The sequence below is a fragment of the Hippopotamus amphibius genome, chromosome 3, assembly GCF_030028045.1.
Source record: "Hippopotamus amphibius kiboko isolate mHipAmp2 chromosome 3, mHipAmp2.hap2, whole genome shotgun sequence".
In the NCBI taxonomy this organism is placed as follows: Eukaryota; Metazoa; Chordata; class Mammalia; order Artiodactyla; family Hippopotamidae; genus Hippopotamus; species Hippopotamus amphibius.
Window position 1 is genome coordinate 129833250 of NC_080188.1, and position 13800 is coordinate 129847049.

Consider the following 13800-nt stretch of genomic DNA (forward strand, 5'->3'; position numbering starts at 1 on the left):
GGCTTTCTAACCCCGAGGCACCAAGGGCTCCTCATCCACGTGGAGGAGGCGCTGGGGCTTGCGGGACATTTAACATCAAGCATAAGGAGTAACTTTCGAATAGTCAGAGGTGTCAAAAGTGGAGCTGACTTCCTTGCGGAGTGGGGAGCTCCCTGTCACCAGAGGCACTGAAGCAGATGTGGGTGCCCGTCTGTCCCAGAGTCGGGAGATCTAGCGGGCAGGGCTCAGAGCCCCACGCACGCCTCGGCCGGAGCCTGTGCTCCCCAGTAGGGACGATGCCCATCTTCTCTTAAGGGGAATCAAATTAAACAGGGACCCAATCTTCAGGGTAAAAACAAAAACGTGTTCATTGGGATTTTATCTTGAAATGAGACGGAAAATTACGGAACATGTTCATTTTCTCTCCTATTGAACACAGTTTTAGTTACAACAGCACCGGTGCTAGTTCTGTGCTGGTTCCTGGAATAAACAAGATTGAATTGTGTGTTAGGGATGTTATCTGTCATTTTACCAAAATAAGGTTTGCACACCAGCGTGATAGATCTTCAGGTTGGGCTTTTGTAGCCCAAACATAATCTTGCAAAAATGCGGGACTTCATCACTCCTTCCAAGAGCTTTTCCTGCCCTTGGCATTGAGTCATCCTGGTTGAAAATGCCCCTGGGGCCATCCCATCCCAGGCCAGGGATTCCCTGGCCTTTCTGGGCCCCGTGGTGCGGCCCCCACCCACTCGTGATGCCGGGCCCACCAATTCTCCACCATCCTGCCCGCCCAGCACCCCGCCATCCCACACCCGAGAAGCCTGGACTCCTGCTTTACACAGTGCAGCCTCGCAGGCTGAACCAGGTGAAATTGCCATTTTCACAGTTCAAACACACTCAGGTATCAGTGATGTCATCTGGTTCACATTTGCGACATGGGGTCCATGATGTGACCTGCCGGGCCCGGGCTTAGAGAGGGTCCAGGAATGCTTGCTGTTCCAGCAGTAGGGAAGTCTCAGCCCAGCTCCAGTACAGAGGTCATTGCCATCGCCCTGTGCCTTTTTTTTTTTTTTTTTTTTACTTTTTTTTTGACACATGGGCTTAGTTGCTCCATGGCATGTGGGATCTTCCTGGAGCAGGGATGGAACCTGTGTCCCCTGCATTGGCAGGTGGATTCTTAACCACTGCACCACCAGGAAAGTCCAGGCCCTGTGTTTTGCTACTTTACTCTCCTTCCTATCTGGACGACCCAGACCATCAGCAAAGACTCAGCAAGCAGATGCCTTCCCTACTAGACTTCATTTATAATTTTTTTTAACAGACAATACATAGCATATATTTAGAGTGTACAATTTGGACTCCCAATCTCCCACTTCATCCCCCCCCAACCCCCCCCCCCCGCTTTCCCCACTTGGTGTCCATGTGTTTGTTCTCTACATCCGTGTCTCTATTTCTGCTTTGCATTTCCTCTTTCATAGCTGTTAGCATTTGCCTTGTGTATTGAGGTGCTCCTATACTGGGTGCATATATATTTATAATTGCTATCTCCTCTTCTTGGATGGATCCCTTGATCTTTATGTAATGTCCTTTCTTGTAACATTTTTTATTTTAAAGTCTATTTGATCTGATATGAGTATTGCTACTCCAGCTTTCTTTTGATTTCCATTTGCATGGAATATCTTTTTCCATCCCCTCCATTTCAGTCTGTATGTGTCCCTAGGTCTGAAGTGGATCTCTTGTAGATAGCACATATATGGGTCTTGTTTTTGTATCCATTCAGCCAGTCTGTGTCTTTTGGTTGGTGCATTTAGTCCATTTACATTCAAGGTAATTATCGATATGTATGTTCCTATTACCATTTCCTTAATTGTTTTGTTTTTGTTTTTGTAGGTCCTTTTCTTCTCTTATGTTTCCCGTTTAGAGAAGTTCCTTTAGCATTTGATGTAGGGCTGGTTTGGTGGTGCTGAATTCTCTTAGCTGTTGCTTGTCTGTTAAGCTTTTGATTTCCCCATCGAATCTGAATGAGATCCTTGCTGGGTAGAGTTTTCTTGGTTGTAGGTTCTTCCCTTTCATCACTTGAAATATATCATGCCACTCCCTTCTGGCTTGCAGAGGTTCTGCTGAGAAATCAGCTGTTAACCTTATGGGGGTTCCCTTGTATGTTATTTGTTGTTTTTCCCTTGTTGCTTTTAATAACATTTCTCTGTCTTTAATTTTTGTCAGTTTGACTACTATGTGTCTTGGTGTGTTTCTCCTTGGGTTTATCCTGCCTAGGACTCTCTGCGCTTCCTGGACTTGGGTAGCTATTTCCTTTCCCATGTTAGGGAAGTTTTCAACTATAATCTCTTCCCATATTTTCTCAGGTCCTTTCTCTCTCTCGTCTCCTTCTGGGACCCCTATAGTGCAAATGTTGGCACGTTTAACATTGTCCCAGAGGTCTCTTAGGCTGTCTTCAGTTCTTTTCATTCTTTTTTCCTTATTCTTTTCCGCATCAGTGATTATCACCATTCTGTCTTCCAGGTCACTTATTCGCCCTTCTGCCTCAGTTAATCTGCTATTGATTCCTTCTAGTGTATTTTTCATTTCAGTTATTGTGTTGCATATCTCTGTTTTTTTGCTCTTTAATTCTTCTAGGTTTTTGGTAAACTTTTCGATCTTTGCATCCAGTCTTTTTACAAAGTCCTGGATCATCTTCACCATCATTATTCTGAATTCTTTTTCTGTAAGGGTGCCTATCTCCTCTTCATTTAGTTGTTTTTCTGGGGTTTTATCCAGTCCCTTCATCTGGTACAAAGTCCTCTGCTTTTTCATTTTCTCTGTCTTTCTGTGGCTGTGGTTTTCAGTTCCACAAGATGAAATACTGCTGATACTGCTTGATACTGCTCTCGTTTATGATTTTAAAAGATTACAAAGGCCCCTGAACTCGCTGGCCCTCTAAAGTCCCTTCTGGCCCCCAGGCTTCCTGATTCTGCCTCATCTGTGGCTGTGGAGCAAACCCCTCACGCCACACCCCTAAGGAGCCAGGAGGGCTGTGGCCACAGGGCCGGGGGACAGCAGTGGGTTTGGTGCTGTGCTGGGTCAGAGCCCAGCTCACGTTTCCATGAAGGGCCTGTGAGTAAATGTTTTTGTCTCATGGACGGTAAGGCGATGTGCAGAATTCTCACTGAAACGCTACGTTTCTCACGCCTTTTTCATTTCACACTTGAAAATGTAAGAGCTGTTCTTCGCTCCTGGGTCATCCAGACACCAGCCATGCGCTGATTTGGGCCATGGGCCTTATTTGCAACCCACCCTGGACATCAAGGTGACGTGGAACCCAGGGCTCTCGGAAGCCAACCACACCCTACTCTGAGGACGACCCCAGAGAGCTGTGTCTGGCATTGAACTTTCTCCAGGGCTCTCTGCTGTTGGGTCCTCTGGGAGCCTCGTGAGGAAGCTGGGGCAAATCCTCAGTCCCACTTTCCAGATGGGGAGACTGAGGCCAGGTGTTAGCAGAGCTGAGCTAGAACCGGAGACCTCAAGCCCTCAGCCCCCCGGCACACTCCCATGGGTGCACGCCTGACACCTGGCTGGGGCGGATGGGGCAGCCTGCCAGGCACTCCCTGGATAGTCCTTGGGAATTCTGAGCCCGTGCCCAGTGGCCGTGAAGCAAAGAGCATCACATCCCGCCACTTGTTGCTTACAAAGGCCCAATTCGCAGGTGCCCGGAGGCCCCAGGCGTGTCCACAGTGGCCAGTGTTTGCATTGGCATCTGTGCCTGGCTGTGCCCTGCAGCAGCACCTAAACCCTGCAGCCCCCCCAGGGTGGAAATGAACACCAGGGCACACACCCAACCCCGGCTGCCCTCCCCAGCCTCAGTGGGCGTTGTCATTCCCACCACGAGCAGGGCTTGGACCACATCCTCGGAGTCCCTGCTCACCGTCCCTCGATTTTTCCCAGTGCTTACAGATCAGCTGCTCGCTTCCTGGTTCCTGCCAGGTTGGCTGAAGCATAATCTGGGTTTGTTTATGGGTTCCTCCACGGTAACCTTTCCTTGAAGAGGCCTTTGTATTCCTCCTGTGATCCGTGCTGGGCCCTGAAGGAACAGAGGGCCCCAGTGGCCCCCATGACCTGCACCTATGGCACCAGGGGTGTCTGGAGGAAGCTCCTCCACAAAGCACAGACACCTCGACTGCCCTGCTTGGCTACGGAGGGTGGGGCATGGCGAATCACTTCAGGGACCCAGCCCTGTGTGCCCATGAGAACCGGCTCCAGCATCCCAGTCCTGACCTTTGACCCCAGACCAACGTGCTTGCTGCCCTCACGCTCACTCTTCAGAGCCTTCCGGGTGAGAAACTCTGCCTGCGTTCAGCTCCTGGGCGCTAAGAGCCGGCAGACACGTCCAAATACCTCCCTGTCATGTCCTTGGAAACGTGGCTTAGCGTCTTCTGTAACAGCGGGGATGCCTTGAGGAAGAAGGCGGGTGGAAATGAGGCAGCTCTCCCTGTGAGATTTTCACACAGGAAGCCAAGATTTGTCCCAAACAGCACCAGCCCCTTGCACCTCAAGGTCATCAGAGCAGTGACTCTCGTCCTGGCGTGTGTGTCTGCTCAACTCGGAGAGTCAAGACTCCAAAAGAGGCTGGCCCGCAGGCCAAGGCTGTGTCCTGGTTTTGCATTTTTTAAACAGGAGCCCATGGTCCTGGGGTGGGAGGGTTGCACAGAGGACCGTCAGCCTGGACACAAAGGCGCTGCAGGACCTGGAGGACAGGCTCAGTCCAGGGCCATGGAAAACTCTCGCTGTCCCCCACCTCACCATCCCCATTTCATGTTGTCACTTCTCTCGGCCCATTGGACCAGTCCCCTGGCCCAGCCTCAGACCCGTTTCCTGTTGCTGAGCTCAGGGGCCACCTCCCGAGGGAGCCCCCTGCCCGGAGATCTCAACTTGCCCGGCTCACAGGCACTGCACACCCCAACTCGGGGTTCTAAACTCAGACCCCATGGGGCTCGGCGGGGCCGCATGAACAGGTGGACAGAACATATGCACCACGAGTGCTTGTTCCCAGTTCCCTGGAAACACCCAGCCCTTGGGGGTTTTTGTCTCCCTGCTTTAGTCCAGTCTCGGTTCAGATAAATGTTTCTCTAAGCAACTCGGGATGATAAAGGGAGTTGCCTTGGTACAGAGAGAACCACAGTGCATGGGGTAGCCTGAAGGGGGCACCACTGCCAGCCACCGCCAGCTGTTGTCATGGAGATGCCAGCCCGCTGCTGGCCCAGAGCTGAGACTCCTTTAGAAGCAGCAAGTCTAGCTTTTTAAAATACATCATCCCGGGAATTCCTAGGTGGCTCAGTGGTTAAGAATCCTCCTGCCAACGCAGGGGACATGGGTTCGATCCCTGCTCCAGGAAGATCCTACATGCCACGGAGCAACTAAGCCCGTGAGCCACAACTACTGAGCCTGCGTGCCACAACTACTGAAGCCCAAACACCTAGAGCCCGTGCTCCGTAACAAGAGAAGACACTGCAATGAGGAGTCCATGCACCACAACAAAGAGTAGCCCCCCCTCACCGCAACTAGACAAAGGCCGTGTGCAGCAACGAAGACCCAATAAATAAATAAATTTATTTTAAAAAAATGCATCATCCTGATTTGTAAACATCCATCAAGATGTTTTAAGTAGCGGGCAAGCTCGATGCAACACCCACGCGCCTGGAGGTGGCAACCTCTGCTCGGGCGTGAAGAGTCTAGTTGGAAGGGCTTTCTATGCTTGTGCAATCACTCAGCAAACACCTACCCAACAGCGCCCAGCCGCCCATGCCAGGCTCCGTGCTAGGCCCAGGAGAGACGCAGGATGTGCCATCCACAGCCTCCCCGGAAGCTCGGAGTCTCCAGAAGGGCCCCCAGGCCCCGAGACAGCCAGCCGTGCGTGTGGGCCAAGCACGGCGCGGGCTCTGTAAGGATGCCTTGCCCGACAAGCCGCCTCCCACTCACAGGCAGCCCGGGTGCTTCCTTCGTGACAGATGGGTAGGGTGGTGGATCTAGTGCCCCGAGGCGCACAGGCCCCGTGACTGCCCTGCCGCTGCGCCAGCACAAAAGTGAATTGGGAACCGCTGCCCCTGTGGGAAGACCCAACAGAACTGGGCCGAACATCCCCTCTCGGGTTCGGTGATAGCCCAGACGGGTGCCAGGATGGCTGATGGGCAGGCAGGGGAGCGTTATTGCCACGAGGCCCCACAGGAGGGTCTGCAGCGGGCATCGCAAATACTTGCTCTCGTGGAGTGGTCCCCGGGCGGTGGGGGGCGCTGGGGAGCCCCCCTCCCAGCCGACCTTGGGTGCTGGGTCTCAGCCTGTGGTGTCCAGCCCCTGGGCCACATGGGCCTGAACTCCTGCTGTCTCTGCAGACCCCCAGCATGCACCCCCGAAATGGGCGCTGGCTGCGAGGGCAGGAACACCCGTGCGCAGCTCTATGTGCCCTGGGTAGAGACCCCCCAACCCCCGGCTACTGTCGCCTGCGGCCCTTTCTGAGACGTGCTGTTGTCACCACCTCAGATCTGGCTCTGCGCAGGGAGAGAGAATGCCTAGGACAGGGTTCCAGCCCCAAATCTGCGATGATGTGTGCCTGGCCTGAGAGGTCAGGGTGGGGGTGGGGCCAGGCAGGACAGTGGGCCCCTTTCCAGGAGTCACAACTCTGAGGCCCTAAGGAGTTGCCCTGGGCCCTCGGGTAAAGCGCTTCCTTCCCGGGCCTTCTGGTTCTTGTCTCTGCTGGGAGGGAGGCCAGTGGAGCAGCGTGTGGTTCTCCGGGTGCTATGTGGTCATCTTTCTGTTCACCTGTGATTAGGTACAGCGCTGCTCCTGCAAGGGGTGGGAACAGGGGGCATCCAGACGGGAAATGGCTTGCACCGCACGGCTGTCCAGTCATCACACCCAGAACGTGGTCCTGGCCTCACCAGCCGGGGGGCCGTGACGTTGCTCCTTGACGCTGGCCCTGCCTCTGGCCTCTCCCTAAATTCAGTTTTCCTGGCACTAGAGCTCCGAAATGTGCTGGGACATCAAACGTCGTGGGTTCCATCTCCCGTTACGGCTGCGTGGGCTCTTTGGGGCAGCATTGAACCCTTGTCTCTCTAGAAAAAGGCTCCATCCAAGCCAGTCAGTAGTTACACAGCTTCGCAGGAGATTGTTCAGAACCAGGGACCAGATGTGTCTAAGCATCTCTTTGAGAAGCTACAGCTTGCTCGCAAACAGCGGACGAACCAGCACAAGCCGCGGACTCTGTCGTCAGCCAGGCTCCCCCGGGTCCTCCCCAGACGACGCCCGTTACCACGTGTCTGACCTGCCCCAGAAAAGGGCCCGACCGGCCCCCGCGAAGGCCAGGCTGCGGCCCGCTAGCCCAGTTCCCGAGAGCCAGCGGCAGAGGGTCTTTACAGCTGTGCTTCTCTTCCCCCAGGAATCTGGTACAACATCCTCAGAGGCGTCGGGAAGCTTGCCGTCATCATCAACGTAAGTGGCCAGGACCTCGGCCAGGAAGCCCGTCTGAGCTGCCACACAGCCGGGCGCCCCTTCCGGGGAGCCGCTCTCCGCCTCCAGCCTCGGTGTAGCCCCCCGGCTGGTGGGAGCGTCTCCTCTTCAGACGTGTCCCTTGGTCGTATCGAGGGGGTGGGGGGAGCTCTGGGCGGGAATGACAAAACCTCCTCCCTCAACATCTCTCTGCCACCGTGGACAAAACCCTCCACCTTGGCTCCTAAGTCCCCTTTCTCCCCAGAGTCCTGAGAACAAACGAGAGAGAGAAAGAGGGGCCGGCAGGGAGGGAGAGACAGACACAGAGAGAGACAGACAGACAGAGATTCCTCCTTAGCAACTGTTCTGCTCTTTTTTTAAAAAGTTAATTTTGAGACTTCCCTGGTGGTCCAGTGGGTAAGACGCCATGCTGCCACTGCGGGGGACGCGGGTTCGATCCCTGGTCCGAGAACTAAGATCCCACATGCCACGCGGCACAGCCAAAAAAAAAGTTAATTTCCCCCTTTAGGTGAAACTCACGCTTGCTCTTTAAAGAAAGTTTGAGAAAAGCTCAAACACAGAGGGAAGAGGAATCTGCCAGTCACACACACACACAGACACACAGTGCCCTGCCCTCCGCAGCCCTCCGCCAGCATCTGGTCCACACCTTCCTGACACGAGAACGCAGGAGGGTCTGTGATGCCTCAGCCCTGTGACCCTCACCCTTCCACCTGCCGGCTGAGCCTGAGTCCCCCAGAAGTTGCCACCTTGTACCTTGTGGGGTGGTGGGGCCAGGCAGGCGGCCCTCCGGAGCAGATGGTCACAGTTGTGGGGCTGGGTCAGGGTCACCGTGAGGCCCTGGGACGTGGTCCCTATAGCACAGGAAGTGATGTTCAGCCCAGGAGGAGGGCCCGCAGAGCCCTGGGACCTGCGTTCCCTGCCGGCAGGCAGCCCCCCATCAGCCACCCACTCCCGCTGGGTTAAGGCGTTGAAACCCATCAATGAAGGGAGGTCGTGGGTTGAGCTTGCACGCTGTGCAGCGATGGCTCCACACCCCAACCTGGGCTGAGCCGGGGGCATGTTTTGATGGCGGCGGGGGCTGGAAACACCGAGGTACAGCCCCTCTAGGGCATGAGCCCCAGGGGGTGCCGTGAGCAGAGCTGCTGGGAACAAACTGGAAGTCTCAATCAACAGTAACAATAATAATAATGGCAGCTAACATTTTTTTCATATAAATTTATTTATTTATGTATGTATTTATGTATTTATTTATTGGCTGCGTTGGGTCCTTGCTGCTGCGCACAGGCTTTCTGTAGTTACGGCAAGCGGGGGCCACTCTTCGTTGAGGTGCATGGGCTTCTCATTGCGGTGGCTTCTCTTGTTGCGGAGCACAGGCTCTAGATGCGCACGAGGGCTTCAGTCATTGCGGCACATGGGCTCAGTAGTTGTGGCGCACGGACTTAGTTGCTCTGCGGCATGTGGGATCTTCCCGGACCGGGGATGGAACCTGTGTCCCCTGCATTGACAGGCGATTCTTAATCACCGTGCCACCAGGGAAGCCCATGACAGCTAACATTTATTGAGCATCTAGAATGTTCCAGGCCCTTCTAAGCCCTTTCAGTGCACCCACCCACTAGTGTACACGTGGCCCATGGAGACGGGGTTGTTGTATTGCAGGTGATACAGCTGAGACAGAGAGAGGTCAGGTGACTTGCCCAAGGTCACACAGCCAACAAGAGGCAGAGCTGGACTTTACCCAGGCTGTCAGGTCCATGCTCTGATACTGGCATCACACCACACTGCCCCAGGTGCTGCTCTAGAATAGGATGAGCTGGGTCTGAACTTCACAGTCTACAAAGCACTTTTCCTCCCTGCCTTGTTCTCTTTCAAACAAGCCAGGAAGGAGAGGCACCTTAAGTGGGAGCTGTAAGCTCTGTTTGACAAGAGAAAATGGGGGCACAGAGAGGTCAGACAACCTGCCCAGGGCCACACAGCCTGCATCGCCCCCAAGCCTTCTTGCTCAGGGGCACCCTGTTCCCAGCCCCCAGGCCCCCTCCTCAGGATGCCGGAGGGGCTGACAAGAGTGCCCCCAACTCTTCATTTGTTCACTTGACAAGCCGAGGCCACGTGGTCACATTTGCCAACTTGGGTCTCATCCCCCTCCCCCCACAGCGGGGGCCCGCACTCACTGCTCCGTTCCCTGGCCCAGGCATTCGTAATCTCCTTCACATCGGACTTCATCCCTCGCCTGGTGTACCTCTACATGTACAGTGAGAATGGGACCATGCACGGCTTCGTCAACCACACCCTCTCCTCCTTCAACGTCAGCGACTTCCAGAATGGCACGGCCCCCAACGACCCCATGGACCTGGGCTACGAGGTGCACATCTGCAGGTACTGCCCCAGAAACTCTCTTTAAAGAACCCCATTTGGTAGGCTTCTGGGAAAACCTCAGTTCAAGCCAGAATTCTTTTGGGGCAAGTGATAGAACAGCTCAATTTTGCTTCAAGAAAAAGATATATATATGTCCCTGGGGTGGGAGTAGGAGGTGATTTATTAGGTCATTTAACTAAGAAGTCCAGTATACCTTCAGGCATGGCTGGATCCAGCAACTGCCATTTGTCATCCAGCCCCATTCTGGCACTGCCTCTCAACTTGACATTCCTGCATGTTGACATTTCCTGGCAGTAAGGGTCCCCCAGCAGTCCTCTCTGCTCAGCAGTCCTGGTGGGAGGAATTTCTCTTTCTCAAGAGTCAGCAAAAAGTCCTTGGACTGAGTCTCACTGACCTGTCTTGGGTCACAGGCCCATCCCTGAACCAATCACTGTTGCCAAGAGTATGCAGGGCTCTTGTTGGCTAGGTCTGCGTTCCAGGGTGTGGGGTCATGGCCATCGATGTGGGGGCATCCCAAGGAAAATTGGGGTGCTGTGACTCAAAGAAGGGGAGATGGATGCTGGGTAGGCAAAAGCAACAGATGTCTGAGACAATCAAACCTGTGGGGCTGATCATCTGGCCAGACACTCAGAGTGGGCAGGGAGCACCCCGGGAAAGAGAAGGTGGGGACGGGGTGGGGTATGGTGTGGTTGAGGCACAGAGCTAGGCCTGGCCATTCGCTGAGCATCTTCCACGTGCCAGCTTGGCTGGGTTAGGGGCTGGGAGCTCCGGGCTGGGGGCTCGCCAGTGGGCCACGTGATCTCTGCTGTCCAGGCACCTCATGCGGGGGGCAAGAGAAGCATAAACAGATCCGATGAAAGGGGTGATAGTCGCTGGAAGCCCACGTAAAGGGTGGAGGCGGGGGGTGGGGGGCACTCCGGGGGGGGCGGAAAGTGGGCAAAAGCAGAGTGGTGAGCAGCCGTGTTTGCAGGTGGGAAATTGCAGCCTGTTCTGGGGCGTAAAGGGAAACGTGGTAGGTGGTGAGACTGCAGGAGCGGGCAGGGGCACGGCATCCCGGGTCAGGAAACAGAGGGCTGTGGTGTGATTGCCCACTGGCTTTGACGTGAGGCTGAGAGCAGAGAGGAAGAGTGGAGGCAGTGTGACCGCAGCACACCAGTGTCCGTTGACAGCCTGAACGGCCTCCAACCCAGCTGAGATTCAGAACACGAAAGACTGCAGAGGCCAAAAGACGTGTCCCAAGTCCATGCGGTGAAGCACGGCCGTTTCTGCACAGGGCGGGTATTTACTCCAAGCCTGTTTACTCTTACTTTGCACATAGTTTTGTTAAGCTTACCTGCCTGTCTTCATCCCCTTGACCTAGTAGCAGGAGGTGGAGGAGACTGCCAGAGTCATGGGCCCCAGAGACCCCCGAGCTTCGGGTCCAGGACCTCTGTGGCTTCTCAGGCAGCACCGCACATCTCTTGCTTTGTTTGAACGTCTCACACCAAGAACACACTCGGGCCGACCTATTTAACTCAAAATGAATTTCAGAGGAAGAATGATTTACAACAAAGAAGGCAGGGAGAGAGGTGGTCGTTTATGATAAATTCCCTCAGAAATGTTAGTGTTGGTGTTTCCAGGGTAAGCACCGGTTTTCGAGAATCCGGCATCAGGCATTCAACTGCCGGAAGCAGCTCCCCATCCGTGTGTCAGTCAGGAGTCCTGGCCATGCAGGGGGAGGCCAAGGAGACAGGGCAAAGACCCGGTTTTGTTTTGTTTTGTTTTTTTACATATGTCATAAGCATTTATGATAAAACACTTCATATATTATAACTGTAAAGAAGATTTTTCTTTATGAAACATAGCGAATTAAATGTAAAATAAACATAAATTATGGAAATCAATATAATTCTCTTGTAAATCAGAAATGTAAGCAGTGTATCAATTGTAATGTTCCAAGACCCGGTTTTTAAGTGAGAACCTTGTTACTTTTGCCCCTACAGAGATGGAAGGCCATGGGCCAGCCTACTCTGCTCCCTGGGACACCATTAAGTGCTGTAGGTGCTGTGAGTGCCACGCTACAGAGGAACTGGCTGTGGGAGGAGCAGCTCCCAGCCCAGCCTGGGGCAGCAGGTGTGGGAGAAGCAGCTTAGCAGAGCTGAGAGCTGTGATCGTTACTGGCTACCATTTATTCCTGCACTGAAACAGGCATGATCTCATGGCATGCTCACAGCCAACCCCAAGAGAGGGCGTTTTTATCCTCCCCGGGAGAGCAGGCAGGCTGAGCACAAGAGCTAGGCAAGGAAAACAGTAAAATCCTCTCTGACAGAGGTCAGGGCAGGTGGTGGAAGGTGGCATCTGCACAGGTCTATGACTGGGCTTTGAGGGATGCATAGGAGTTTGCCGGGTGACCCAAACACATTTCCCAGCATCCCGGTGCAGCTGGCCTTGAGTACAGAAAGAAGAGGGAGGAGCAAGTGCAGGTGGCTTCTGATGCTGGGAGAACATGGGATGTCTATTCCCATAGAAGATCAGGTTGTGCAACGTCTGTGCAGCTCAGCAGCTGACAGCAGAGCGTGTTCCCAGCCCGATCCTGTCTCTGGGGTTGGCAGCTTAGCGCTGAACAGGCCCTCTGAGACTCCCTTCCGGCTCCCTCAGGCACAAAGCTCTGTGGGTGAGGGGCCCTGTCTGTGCCCCACCCCCACAAGCTCTGCCCCTGAAATACAGGGACGTGCAGTAGCTGCTCAGTAAATACTTGTGACGTGACTAAGTGAAGGCATGCCAGACCGAGGCCCAGAGAGGCCAAGTGATAGCACAGGGACACACAGCAAGGTGGGAGCTGGCTCTGGGTCCACACCAGGCCTGTGCCCACGGAGCCAGGTGCCTCCTCTCCTGGTCTCCCCAACTGGGCCTCAGCTTTTCAGTGACCAACAAGGCACACCTGAGGCCCAGCACCTAGACACCGCCCCAGCCATGGCTTTCTCAGATGGCTTTAGGGAAGCTTTTCCAACACAGAGGGGGTCGGCCCCGTTAAAACCAAGCACCCCCAAATTTGGGGGCAGTTGCGGGGCCTAGGTGAGGACAGAACCCCAGGTCCTCTTCCTCACTCTGTCCCCACACCGGGCATCTCTGGGCCTCTGAGAAAAAGGCAGACCTAAAGCCCAGGAAGCTCCTGCCACTCCCGCTGCACAAGGGACAGAGGTGGGACTGGGGGGCCAGGGGACTGAGTGAGCTTCTCTCCCAGCAGGAGCTCGTGGGCAGTGTCTAAAAGTGATGAGAGGGGAGGGTTGGTAGGGGGATGAATTGGGAGATTGGGGTACCAAATTGTACACTCTAAATATATGCAGTTTATTGTATGTTAACTGTATCTCAATAAAAGTTCTTATAAAATAAATAAATAAAAAATAAAAGTGATGAGAAGAGGGGTGGGCTGGTATTCATTATACAGAGATAAGGAGGTAAGGTTGGGAGAGGGACGGAGGTGCCCCTAGGGCTCTGGGCCCCATGGGGCTGGGCCCACCTGCGGACAGTTCCCTGGTGCCCTGACCACACCAGCTGTCTGTTTCACCTCATACAAGTGCTACTCTGAGAAAATGTTTCATTTTTTCCAATAGTTACCCCCACAGAGAGGGAAGAGACTGGAGAGGCGGTTTTCAAACTGGATCTCATGGTGCCCAGCCTGTAGTTTTGTGGATGATGGGGCTTGGGTGGAGATTCTAGGCTTAGGGACCACACCCCTCTTCAACCAGGGAGGACCCACTTGCTTTGTGTGACCAACCAGAATCTCAGGATGGACTTCTTTTTGGAAAAAAGGGCTCCATTGCCTTCCAAAGCTTGGAACCCCGGGACCAGAGGGTCCCAGAGCCCCCTCCTCTGGGCCCACAGCTGGGCTTATGGGGACACCCCCTCCAACGTGGGGAGACTCCCCAGCCTTGTGAGTGGGCTGCGGGGGAGGGGGCCTCTTCCTCCAGGGAG

The 13800-nt window shown here is 54.3% G+C and overlaps 1 protein-coding gene across 5 annotated transcripts in view; it reads left to right on the forward strand.

Moving 5' to 3' along the window:
* ANO1 (anoctamin 1) overlaps positions 1-13800 on the forward strand; it is an 89826-nt gene that overhangs the window by 73833 nt on the left and 2193 nt on the right. For 4 of the 5 annotated variants that reach the window (XM_057726016.1, XM_057726018.1, XM_057726017.1 and 1 more), the window contains 2 exons: positions 7403-7455; positions 9662-9846. In XM_057726016.1, coding sequence (XP_057581999.1) covers positions 7403-7455; positions 9662-9846 — 238 coding nt within the window. Of the gene's footprint in view, positions 1-7402; positions 7456-9624; positions 9847-13800 lie in introns of all 5 variants that reach the window. The other variant, XR_009052526.1, reaches the window with a different exon arrangement.